Source organism: Eriocheir sinensis, chromosome 12 (genome assembly GCF_024679095.1).
Source record: "Eriocheir sinensis breed Jianghai 21 chromosome 12, ASM2467909v1, whole genome shotgun sequence".
NCBI lineage: Eukaryota > Metazoa > Arthropoda > Malacostraca > Decapoda > Varunidae > Eriocheir > Eriocheir sinensis.
The window spans coordinates 5,427,675-5,441,010 of record NC_066520.1 but is presented as its reverse complement, the minus strand read 5'-3'; the positions used below and the strand labels follow the sequence as shown (position 1 = coordinate 5,441,010).

Here is a 13,336-nt window from a genome sequence, read left to right as displayed (position 1 = left end):
AACATAAACTTATTGATAATTTTGAGATGAAAGCATAAATAAAGAGACAAAATAACTCGTATATTGGCTAAAGAGAGCCTGGATGCAGTATGCACTTCCTCGGATATGGTACGGGGGACGCAAGGACGCAATATACACGTCCTTGTGTTGAAAGGGTTAAAGATTTAATATATATACAATAAACTCTTGATATTATGGACTAATTAGAACAGTTCCATTCCTCGGAAAAAGATTCCAGATTATCTGGAAAGCATAACATGGTACAGAAAAGTGGGTCTACTATAAAAAAAATGTTTTGTTTATCCCAATGTAATTCAAAACAAAGTTATGAATACAGGTAACTCTCGATTTACACGTGTATTGTGTCCTTGAAGAGGTCGCGTAAATCAAAAACAATGTAAATAAAAAAAGAGGTAGGTTTCTATCGAAAAATAAATATTCACTTCATTCAGTGGAGAGAGAGAATATCCATATCACCGAGATATCCACTCAGGCACTCAGTCTCAGCCTCACCCGTGTGAGGAAGAAATGAGGGACACCATGAGCGACTGGCTAGTATTGGTACCAGTACCAAGCAGTCTGGTACCGGAACCGTACCGTATAGCTGGTACCGTTAGTACCAGTACTGGTACTGGTACCTGCCCACCCCTATTGTTGAGTGGCGTGGCAGCGTGGGTACTGTATTGTTGTTCAAGTGGCGCGTGGGAAGAACTGAGCTCAGCTGTGTGGCCGTGGCGCCGTGTGAGTCCAGTTGCGTGAGACATCTGGTGGCCACTCCATAAAATATCGCGTATAAGTGAAAAAAACATGTAAATTAAACATTTATATGGATTTTGGACCCTGCATTATTTCAAAAACGCATAAACCAAACACGCGTAAATCGAGAGTTACCAGTTTTCTTCAATAATCTTTGACTAAGTAGCGGTATTATGGTAAATGAAATTATGAACCTTCAGTTGCACCGCTGTAGAATCTACGACCTGTTGTTCCTTGTTTTATGGTCTACAAAAAACTTCTGTACTATCAGTTGTAGGCACTTGATACACTAAAGCAAGTAATAAATCACGAACACAGACTTTACTTGTTCATATGTATTTATACCTTGGAGGAAGATTTATATGACTTGGCATTCCAAACCAAAACAAACCTTCTTCTTCTTTTGACCTGTATTGCTTTTGATCAGCTCTCCCTACCTATCACCACCACTAATTCTGCTACTAACTCCCCTCTCTGCCTCTCGTAGTTGCTACATTCTACAATTAGGTGTTCCACTGTTTTTTCTCCAAAGTGTCCTATAGCTACAGCCCTTTGTGTTGGTAAGCCTTGGTGAGGTTTAGTTCGGCCCCTCAGCCTCTCCTTTCGGCATCATGCGGGTTTCGGCCTTTTAAATATCTTTACCGTGAGTAGTACTGACTAGATTCAGTCCGGTACTTGCCAGACTGAACATTAGTCTTCGTGGAATCTATTGCAAAAATGGTTAAAGTTATACATGATGCAGGAGATTATAAAAAAATGTGAGAATGGTGTAAGCTTAGTTGCAAGTAATCAGCTTATAACAACTGAATGGTAGTGTTTCTCACCACTTCACATGAAAAATGTTAACATAAACACTTGGGATCAATGTCTTGTAGAATATAGGCACAGTGCATCATGATTTATCACGAGAAAGATTTTAGAGTGTGCGGGTCCTTATCACTTCAACAGGCCTTAACTCAGTTTTAGTTAAAGTAGCTAGTGACCACTGGCAATTTTGGGATAATGGAAACGCTCTCATTGGGGGGAACTTAATCCATTAATGCCATAAGTTCGTTATAGGAGGCAAAAACTTAAAAATACACTCAACCCTCGATTTGCCGGACTAAAAGGGGGGAAGGCTTGTCCGGGAATGGCAAATGTCCGGCAATGGAAAATGTCGGTCTGCTGCGGACTTTACCCTATATATGTCCGAACACAACCCACCGGACTACACCTCGCATAGCTTTGGTGGGTTGTGGCATCACAGAAGAAGAGGTGTATTATCGACGTAAGCACAACACTCGTGTGTGCGGCAGACTTGTGTACAGTCCAGTACTAGGCGTGTATCGCCGCGCTGCCATCCAGTGCCCGATTTGCTAAATTGGTCGGGCGGGGTATTTTTAAATCGACTTGTCCCGGACTTTTTTTTTTTTTTTTTTTTTTTTACCCCACGGACTCTTGTCCGGCAAATCCGAAATCCGGCAAATGGAGGTCTGGCAAATCGAGGGTTGAGTGTACGTGTAATAATACCGATGAACCTAATAACCCCTTCAACACGAGGATGCGTATACTGCATCCTTGCATGCCCCGTACCATATCCGAGGACGCACATACTGCGTCCTGGTGCGCTTTAGCCAATATACTAGTTATTTTATCTTTATATTTATGCTTACATCTCAAAATTATCAATTAATTTATGCTTCTTTATGTGCACCATTTAATTCTGCATGTTTTCATATATAATACATGATGATTATGTTGAGTTTATGGCTGAAAACTTGTTATATTCAATAGCGACATTTGAAATATGACGCACGCGGCACTGTTTTAGTCCGGCCATAGTGAAGGGGTTAAACGTAGGTATATATTTCTTTTTATTGTGTGTGTTGTCTGCATGTTGTCTGTATAGCCGCACAGCACACTGCAAGGCACTGAGGCTGCCAGGTTGGCTGTGGGGCCCTACAAGGGGGCCGTATTTTTATGGGTATGGGTAAAATTTTACAAGTTTGCCTAAAGCGCACTGGCAGATAGACCTTTTTTTTTTCTTCTTTTTTCGAAGTTTTTAGTTATGAAATAATCTGCTAACTGTTTCTGTCGCAAATCATTAAATTACTAAATGATTGACTTTTACATGCCTGTTGTACACACGCCACCGCAGCTGCAAAATACAGTACAGTATACCCCGCATAAGTCGGACCAATTGGGGGGAAGGCCAATCTGAGTTATTCGAAAATCCGAGTTACCCGAGGGATTTTTTTCTTCACATTTTGCACGCCTGTTACCACTAACAGTTGAAATGGTCTGTGTAATGCATTACGTAAATAGGTACTACATACATGGCGCGCGCACACACACATACACACGCGGCGCACACATACACACACACACGTACCGCACCATGAGCTCAGCATGGCTCACACCTCTCTCATGGTCCTGTATAACACCCATTTTGTCTGCCACCGACAGCATCTTCAGCTTCCTGGTGTGGAAGACACAGCCCTACCCTTAGAAGCCATAGTAGAATTACAAAGGCAACAATAAGGGCTACAGAGTGAGCGAAAGCTGAGGGAGACACTGCCACGCACCTGCAAAGTCAGCTGTGTAAACACTGATCTTGGCGCCGGTCAGCTCCCGTTTCGCGGCTCCAACGGCTCGGACAACTCCTCAAATGACTCGGACGATGTAAGAGCTATCAGCGGTGTGTTTGCCCAGACCAACTGGACCCCTCTATCAAACACTTTTGTGCGCCTCTCAGTTAAGCCTTATCGTTGCTATGGTTATGGCGTCTTACAGGCAGGAAAATGGCATCCGCTGCTCTCTCTCTAGCTGTTCTGGCAGCAAAATGGTGTCCACTGATCTTCTTGACGACGATTGAACATGCATCACTAGCTGGTAGCGTGAGTTGATGGCATGAAAAAGAGTTGGTGGCAAAGGCTACGTGGGGGGCAGGTAACAGCACGTACGTCATCAGGGTGAGTAGCAGGGAAGTGCAAAAAGCAGAAACAACGGTGTTACCAAAGCTTGACAGACAGCGTCCTCATCACACACTACGAATGCCCACGAATATTTGTGCATATCTGCCATGTTGTGAGAACAGAGGTAAAGGACATGAAATCGGAATGGAGAAATGTAGATAGTGGGGTGCCTCAAGGATCGGCACTGGCACCAATACTTTTCCTAGTATATATAAATGATATGCCAGAGAAAGTAAATAGTTACATGAGCTTGTTTGCAGGCAATGCAAAATTGCTGAGACACATAAGAAATAGTAAAGACTGAAATTCTGCAAGAGGACCTAAATAAGCTTTGGGATTGGAGTAAGAAATGGGAGATGGAGTTTAATGTGAAGAAATGTCATGTAATGGAAACGGGAAAGAGTGAAGGGAGACCAAAATGGACATATAGAATGGGAGATGGAGAAATATTAAAAGTTCAAGAAGAGAGAGATCTGGGAGTGACAATACAAGATAATCAACAGTCAGTCATGTAAATAGGATATTCGGAGATATGTATGGAATGGTAAGAAATATAGGAACGGCATTCCACTACATGGATAAAGATATGATGAAAAAGATGATTACCACTATGATTAGACCAAAGATGAAATGTGCAGAAACTGTGTGGTCTCCCCATAAGAAGAAACACAAAAAACTAGAAAGAATACAATGGATGGCAATGAAGATGGTTCCAGAACTGGAGGGATTGTCACAGGAAGATAGATTAAAGGAAATGAACCTGCCAACATTGGAACAAAGAAGAGAAAGGGGAGACCTAATACAAATTCATAAATTGTGGAATAAAATGGAAGAAGTAGATAACGAGGAGTTGCTACTAAGAGAAGTAAGAAACACCAGCAACACACGAGGACACAGTAAAAAATTGAGAAATGGAAGATGCTTGAGACATAAATAAAATATAGCTTCCTGCAAAGAAACATAGAGGTTTGGAACAGACTAAGTGAGGATGTAGTATCGGCAAAGAGCGTGCACAACTTTAAGGAAAAACTGGACAAGTACAGATATGGAGACGGGACTACACGAGCGTAGCTCAGGCCCTGTAAATTTACAACTAAGTAAATACAACTAGGTAAATAGATGGGAGGGATCAAGATACAGGGAGAGGGAGATAAACACTTTGGTCACGATATCAGCGGAATCAAGCTGTAACTCTCTCTCTCTCTCTCTCTCTCACACACACACTGCAGGGAGGAGGTAGGAAGGAAGAAAGAAAGAAAACAGAGATAGTGAGATGGGTATGAGGGGGAGACAGGGAGGGGAGGCCGCAGCTCCTGCACGAGGGAAGAGGAACTCCACACACATATATCATTTCTTTCTCATTATTTTTCTTATTTTCTGTTAGAATTGATTGTTACTGTGAAGTGCAAATGAGCACAAGACACACTTACGTTCTTACACAATAATAACGTTGAAAGTCAAATAAGACACCGTATCATATACGACCTACATCCTAAAGACTATCGTACGATATCCAGGAAGAAATAACTCATATGCTGGGTAAAGCGAGCCAGGACGCACTATACGCGGCCTCAGATATGATACGGGGCACGCAAGGACGCAGTATATGCGTCCTCGTGTTGAAGGGGTTAATATGCGCATGCACATATCCAACCTAACCTACTCCCAAACTAAGGGCCGCTTTCACAGTCATTTTGTTTGTTTTGATTGCTACCAATGGCGCCAATCGAAGCTATAGTTTCCACGTGAAACTGGCTGATGGGGTAGTGGCGGCTGCAGAGGAAGCGAGAGGTGTTGAGAGAGTATGGTAAGCTGCGGGGCTAGGCTAACCCCGCAGCCGCCACTACCCCATCGGCCAGTTTTAAGTGGAAATTCAATAGCAGCGATCGCCGCCATTGGTAACGATCAAAACAAACAAAACGACTGTGAAAGCAGCCCTAAGACACAGACCAGGCATCTTGTTCAGCTTGTGATCCATTCTAGCACTGACCACCATAATACTGAACAATCAGGCAAGAGGGACTATCTGTGGCCAGATTATTGAACTTTGACTGTACTAAGACTGATTAAATATAAGGTATATTATAAATGTCTGATACATTTGACAAAAAGGGAGTCAACTTTTACATGTGATTGAATACTACACGAGGATATACAGGAATAATAATGAATAAAGAACAATAATAACAATACTAATAAAAATAATAATAATAAAAATAATAAAAATAATAATAATAATAATAATAATAATAGTAGCAATAATAATAATTAATGCCTACAAAATTATCAACCAACCTGATGGAACTTCTGACAGTTCTTTTGCTTTGGCCTGAGCTCTCTTTAGAGCATCTTTGAACCAATCAGGATTGTCTGTTTCAGGTTTCACTTCTTCAGAGGCAGCAGAGGCATCAACCTGTGTGTATACGATAAAGGTAATTTACATGACATACTATATTTCCTTAAGAGTTACTGCAACTTCCACACATCCAATTTTTTTCAACACAAAAGAAAGCATGAGTTTCCAACAAAATGGTTTGGAAGATGCAAAAGTAGACTTCCCAAAATAAGCAAAAAAACGAGCAATTTCATTAGTTTAGGATTCATGATAAAATCTTGAAAATCACTGGCAGAGATATTTGCATTATATACCTTTTATATAGCATTGCTTTTTTATATGGACATGAATAAAAATATATAAAAAACAAGTCATGATCACACACATTCTTGCATATACAATGTCCTTGTGTCCATTAACCCTTAACCTGGTAGCAGCGATGGGCCAAATTTGTGGCTTTCCCGTGTAGCAGCGACGGGTCAAATTTGTGCCATGATATAAACCCCCCAAAATAGATGATATATAATCTGATCAAAAATGCATTGATATATATTATGAAATGGTTTGTGTAAGGGGAGATTTTTTCTCATTTTTCTCGCTTGGAGGGACCATTAAGAAACATGATCTCCGCTGCTACCGGGTTAAACAGCTAAACACTCGCAGCGAGCAGTAGCACATTTGCTGGTGGTGCTAAACACCTGCTGCGAGCTCCAGTCGCACTCAAATTTCCCGTGTATGAGTGTTCCAACAATATTTCTTACCCCACAGGATTGCCAATTCTGTGGGTTTTCCACTAAATTTCCACTTAATACAGACAAGTAACTGGTGGATGTTGTTGTCCAATATAGCGGCATTTTTGCATAGCTTCACTTATCACCTGACTGATTTTTTGACCAAATAGTTGTAAATTTTGCAGTTGGCAATACTACCTTGCCAACAGCCCGTGAAGAGATTTCCGCAGTTGCCTCAATATGGCTGACCATCGCACACGCACTGACTTAAGTGTTCACAGGCAACACCCTGAACGTGCCTGTACGTTCGCAGGAGAAGCATACATAGCCAAATCCTATAAATCTGGGCCTCCTCTTTCCAATGGTGTTTTTGGTTTTTAGCTGTGATGAATAGTTTTTGAGATGCAGAGGTTAAAAGAGACCCCTCTACCCCGTCCGGCTGCCATAGTGTGTCTGGGGAGATAGTCGCCTCCCTCGCCATGCGCAATGAAAGGGTTAATCAAAGGCATTTCATGTTTTGTGCAGCATTTTTTTAACAAATATTTTTTTTTAATAACTGTATCCCATTTAAAATGGTCCAAACCCTAACTGACAAGTGGCCCAAATCTGCAAAGATTTCTATAACATGTGGATAAATCATCCATGGCACACTGCAGTCACTCTCAGCCAATCAGCCAAAAGCATGGTGTGTGATGCTATCCAGTAATATGAGCAGGGGTTGTCACGTAATGTGTACAGCTACATTCTTTGCCAATATCTGATTCACTTAGGTTGACCAATCTGCCAGTCCCCATGCCATGTAAGCATGTGAGGATTTTTATTGTACTTTTAAGGTGCACTCGACCCTCGAACTGTAAATCGCTACAGTCAGGGAATCAGCCTATTCCCGTGTAAATTACTGGTATGTAGATATTAAGAACAAGTTTTGCAATAACTGCTCAGTTTAGTGTCACCATGTTTAGGCGAGGTCAGGTTGTTTTGAGCGTGAAGACAGTGAAAGGAATCCTGCTGAGTTGTCACTGGCACACCACTGTTCTGCGAAGTCACCAGCAGAGAGCAGAACAAGCCAGGAGACTTTGGTGGCAGGGTGTGCCTTATGGGTGTTGAACATTTAGGCGATTCCTCACTTTCACTGAGATTGTATATACATAGAAGTTTGTATAATGTATTTTTAACTTCCACAACTTTTAACTATTCAGAGAGGGAGACTGACAAAAGTGATGGCTTCCACTCAGCCCACAATATCGCTTCCACGAAAACAATCAATAACTTATGGAAAGGCTTTGTGTTACTTACCTAACTCACAACAAACATTTTTGTGAAGTGCAGTAATTGTATTTCTAGTCTTGAGCACTGAAGTAACAGTGCGAGTCTAACTAACAGTAACAAAAGCATCACAAGTGGTAACCCAAACACAGTTAATATACAGATGTTTACAATACTTGGTCTGACAATCACCAAAATTCAGTACCTGCCCCAGACTTTTACCTCATTCTCCAGTGCACACTTTAAAAAAATAAATAAATAAATAAATGGATAATAAAAACATTATAACTACAAGTAGCTACTCAGCTGATAATTGTAAACAAGCGGACAAGAATCTACATCACAAGAAGAAGCACTTTACTGGACCCATTGTGGACATTTCGTTGAAGACACAAACTTAAAAAGCAAATACCAAATAAAATTAAGGAAATTTAACAACTCTGAACAAGAATACACAGTTTATTGAATTAGTGAACCCATTGTGGAGGCGACAACACCATCACCACTACCGCAACAACACGCGACCACCTAGCAAGTGTTGCAGACGCAGACTTGACTAGGCATGAGGCAACCGCCAGACTTAACTGAACCCTAGATTTTTTTACCTGGATTCTAATTTTAGTTCCCTGACAATTGCCAGACCACAGATTTTGTGTGAGAAATCTGATATCCAGGAAGTCAAGGGTCGAGTGATTTTTCAGAAATATTCAAACAAAATTAAATTTTCCCATAGACTTTTTGTTTGTCCAATGCTGATCTCATCCAATGTGACATGATCTCCAACTAAATTCTCATGTTGGGTCTCAGGCTACTGCAATTTCAGCAATTTGTTTTGTATATTTGATATGATGCATATGAATCCCCTTTCATAAGAGAGGGGACACATTCTGAATAAAATACCTTCATACAGTTGTCTAGTTGTCCAATCTAACCTAATTATTAAGTTACCCAAAATGAAAAGGTGGGCTTTTTACCAACTGCCCTGGGAGAGATTCAAACATGATTCCATGGATTCCTAGCTAAGGACACCATGATTATATCAATGAAATGGTTGCCAATAAAAATATCATGTTCATTTCTATAAAATATATTACTAGATGTGATGAGTCCAACAGTGTCCCCAATCCCCATCCCCCCACACAAAAAAAATATATATATATATATATATATATATATATATATATATATATATATATATATATATATATATATATATATATATATATATATATATATATATATATATATATATATATATATATATAAGGGCCTTGTCCACCCCTGTATGGAGTATGTATCTTATTTCATGCTAAATGCTCTTCTGAACTTACTAACTGTATGTCTTCACTTCTCATACAGCCTTACTGCACACTATTTTCCACTCCAGCCCACCTCAATGCTTTCCAAATTCCTTATGCAAAAGTTAATCAATTCATTCTTTTATCCCAACACTGGTAAGCTCTGGAACAGCCTTCCTTCAACTGTATCTCCTTCTTTCTATGACTTGAAGGCTCTCAAGAGAAGAGTATCATGACACTTTTCAAATCGTTTTGCAATATTCAATTTGGATAATGTTTGATTTTTGGGAGCAGTACGTTGAGGGATTTTTCTTTTTTTACATTTAACATTGATTGCCTCCTATGCTGTAAAAATAAATTATGCAGATTTACAGTGGATGTTTCAATTATCAATTATCAAATATCAAAAATCTTTCTGCAGTACTTACTCTAGAGTCATAGCTTGAACTGACTTTCCATTCTTCTGAAGTAGATTTTTGCCAGGAGCTGATATGGGCAGGATCTATTTGTTTTGGAAGATTGTGGTGGTATGTTTTTAACTTGTTAGTGCTCTGTCCTGATGGCTTTGATTTATGTGGTGGTGAACACTTTTCTTCTTTTATATCTGTAATAAAGATGGCAAAATATTCACATGCAATTCATAAGTCAATTTTCAGTCCCTCCTACCTTTTAGATTATATAGGCAGCAACACAGATAACAAAACAACTATAATAAGCTATAATGACTCCCCAAATCTGTAAACTATTTTTTTTAATAGCTTTTGTAGGTATGAAATGTAGCTTATAGGGGACATAAACAGAGTTTGACAACGACAAACAATAAATGACAAGTGGTTAATCTAATTCCATTGTCAGAAGGATGTTTTTTTCCATAGTCCTTCATGCACTGCTGTTCTGGCTCTTTGAAAAACTCATTCTTAAGAATTCTATTATTAGCATAGTAAAGTCAGGAGTGGGATTAGTGGGAAGAATATACCCGGATTCATCCAAAATGGAATTTCCAGAAAAAGGTTGAACAAAAAGTTCATCTTTAGAGACAGATGTGACAGCTGAGCTGCTATTAGGATTAGGGAGAGGTGGGAAAGATGAAAAAGAAAAACTGAAGAAAAATATGCTCATATGGTAGACTAGTAGGCTTCATGATGCCGACATTGGTATCACTCTCCTGAAGAGGTTAATGGGGTTAATAACCCACTCACCATATGTGTTTTGTCCTATTCAACATCACTGCACAAGCTCACAGTAACTCTCACCAAAAACTTCTCAAACTCTCTAAGCACCATGTGTTCTGAGACACACAGACATAGGATTTGGAGACATCTCTCAGGCACTGGCTGAATGAGTGAGGTGCCAATGGCTCAGTATTAATGCACAGTGATAAGCCTTGTAGCTTGATATCGATAATGCAATGCTCATATGCTGTAAGGTAAAGGTAAAAGTGAGTGAATACGATACAGCTGCGCGTGGCTGCGGTGCTCATCTCCGATCTGTTGGTCCATTGAGCCTGTGGTAGCTACAAACCAATTTACCCCGGGATAAGGGCCAATGTGAGATCCAGGATTGCCACAGTTTACCTTCCCCAAGTTTCTCCAGATACCCATTTATCGACAAGCCTGATATGGAGAATGAACAGCTAGGTGAGCTGCACACTGACTGCCCTGGTTGGGATTCATATCCCGGCCCACGTAGTAGCCAGGGAGGCTGCAGTGTGAAGTAATTATATCGGTTATGTAACCGGAGTACAGTCAAACCTCGGTTTTGGAATGTCTTACTTTTTGAACAAATCGTTTTTTTAACAGAATTTCAAACTCGTAATTGCACCAGTTGCCATAGGATAACTCAGTTGCAGAACAAGCTACTTGGCAAGGGCAGCACAGCATCACTGTGCATGTCAGTCATGCCACAACCCTCACTCAGAGAACATCCGCTACAACTGTTCTTTGATTTTGGTAATTTTTCTTGTGTTGTGCATTACCGTAAATTGCAGCATACAAGTCGGCCTCAAAATTATTAGCTTCAAATTATGAGTTAGGCCTATACTTGCCGTATAAGTCGGCCCCCAAACTAAGGTGTCATCTGGCGATCTAGAAATACCCCAGTGCAAGCAAGAATTTCCCAAAATCTTGTGATATTCTTGCATTTCTTGTTCTGGTGCGTCAGATTTTCAAGACATCCCCCCAATACTTGGTAAGAATCGAGGGTGTGGCACAAGCAGCAACGGGGCTGGTTTAGCCACTTTCTTGTTGATGTCAGAGGTAAACACACCATGGTGCACCTCCTTAGACCTGTGGCAATGACCATTTCCTGAGCTTATTGAAGTCTTTACCCCCATAGTGTATGGTCACGACATATTTGTATAGATCAGAATTACCAGTTGTATTGTACAATGAGTAGGGCGAACGGCACCAGAAGTGTGGGTAGGCGCTCAGCGAGCCTCCGGTATCATCATCATTGTTTAACGTCCATTTATTCGCTATGGTGGGGTTGGACGGGATATGAGCCTCCTCCACTGTTGCCGGTCCATAGCCATTTCTTACGTGATGTTCAGCCTCCTCATATCTTCCTCCCCCACCCTTCTCCACATCTCCCTTGGCCTTCCTGGTGGTCTTCTGCCCTCCACCTCAAAGTTCAGTGCTCGTCTCAGGATGTGTTCTTCTCACATGTCCAAACCACCTTAATCTGGTCTTACTCAGCAACTCCTCCAGGCCACTCCTCCTCACCACTTCTTCATTTGAAATTCCATCTTGCCATCTGATTGCCATCAAATATCCAAGCATTCTCACATCACACCATATCAATAGTGCTTCCAGCTGTTTCGTCATAGCCCAAGTCTCTGCCCCATACAAGAGCACCGATCTCACACACGCTCTGTACACCTGTGCTCTGCTGCCAAGCGGGATATTCTGGTTCACTAATAAGCTTGCCAGTTCCCTCCAGCTCTTCCAAGCACAAGCTATCCTCCCTCTCACTGCAGCTTCTGCTCCTCCTTCATGCTGTATCAGCTGTTAGATACAGCCTATGGTTTTGTTTTGATATAATCTGAACTTTTATTATTATTTTATGATTCATATATCAATCTGTGTGTTAAATATAGCATACAGTGATTGTTAGTAGTGCTGCTCCACTTGTTTGCCACTCGGTGGTAAAGGTTCGCATTTTATCCCTACCGCATAAGTTGACGCCTAGTTTTGGAGATATTTTAGGCTCAAAAAGTCAACTTATATGCCGCAATTTACGATAGTTCTACTATTTGTTTTGTTCCATAATCCACCATGGGGCCTAAGAAAGCTAGTAAAAGCGTAAAAGTGAAATGGAAAATAGTGAAAACAGCAACAGAGGTGAAGAAAGAGATCATACAGAAGCATGAAAATGGTGTTCGCATCTCAGATCTGCTTAGGTAGTTTTATTCTTTATTCAGATGGTATGTTATAATATCGTATGTTGCATTTATAGGCATTTTTATGCGTGAAATACAACTAAAAAGGTAAAAAAAGGTCTTTACTTTTGGGACCTGGAATGGATTAATCCATTTTATGTTGTTTCTTATGGAAAATTTTGTTTCGCTTTGAACAAATCAGTTTTAGTACAACATTTGGGAAACTAATTATGCTATGAAATGGAGGTTTGACAGTATAATAATTGGTTATGTGTTGCAGTGATAATTCCTCGTTACAAGCTCTGCGCAGTGGCAGTATCGTAACCAATGAGGTTAGAGGTGCCACTGGGTAAAGCTAAATCAGATCATTGGGAACTATCAGCACCTCACTGGACTACCAGACACATCTGTGGTAGCCAAGCCCTACCCCGCCTTCACAAGGTGACCTCGTTATTACACCACATTTTTTCCATTTAGCAGTGTTTTATGGTAAAGTAATTTTATTTTTTAGTGTGGTGCAACTAAAGGGGAGGGCAGGTACCTTCGGTACTTTGTTTTTATGGGACGGTTCTTTTTTCATCCTTTTATCTTTTTTTGCATTTTTATAATTGAGGGATGGT

General features: G+C 40.5%; 1 protein-coding gene across 4 annotated transcripts in view; it reads right to left on the bottom strand.

The window, feature by feature from the left end:
- The window catches only part of LOC126997324 (SURP and G-patch domain-containing protein 1-like), a 70,277-nt gene that overhangs the window by 46,773 nt on the left and 10,168 nt on the right, over positions 1–13,336 (bottom strand). For all 4 annotated transcript variants that reach the window (XM_050858351.1, XM_050858348.1, XM_050858349.1 and 1 more), the window contains 2 exons: positions 9,769–9,944; positions 6,006–6,123 (listed from right to left, as the gene is read on the bottom strand). In XM_050858351.1, coding sequence (XP_050714308.1) covers positions 6,006–6,123; positions 9,769–9,944 — 294 coding nt within the window. The remainder of the gene's footprint in view (positions 1–6,005; positions 6,124–9,768; positions 9,945–13,336) is intronic.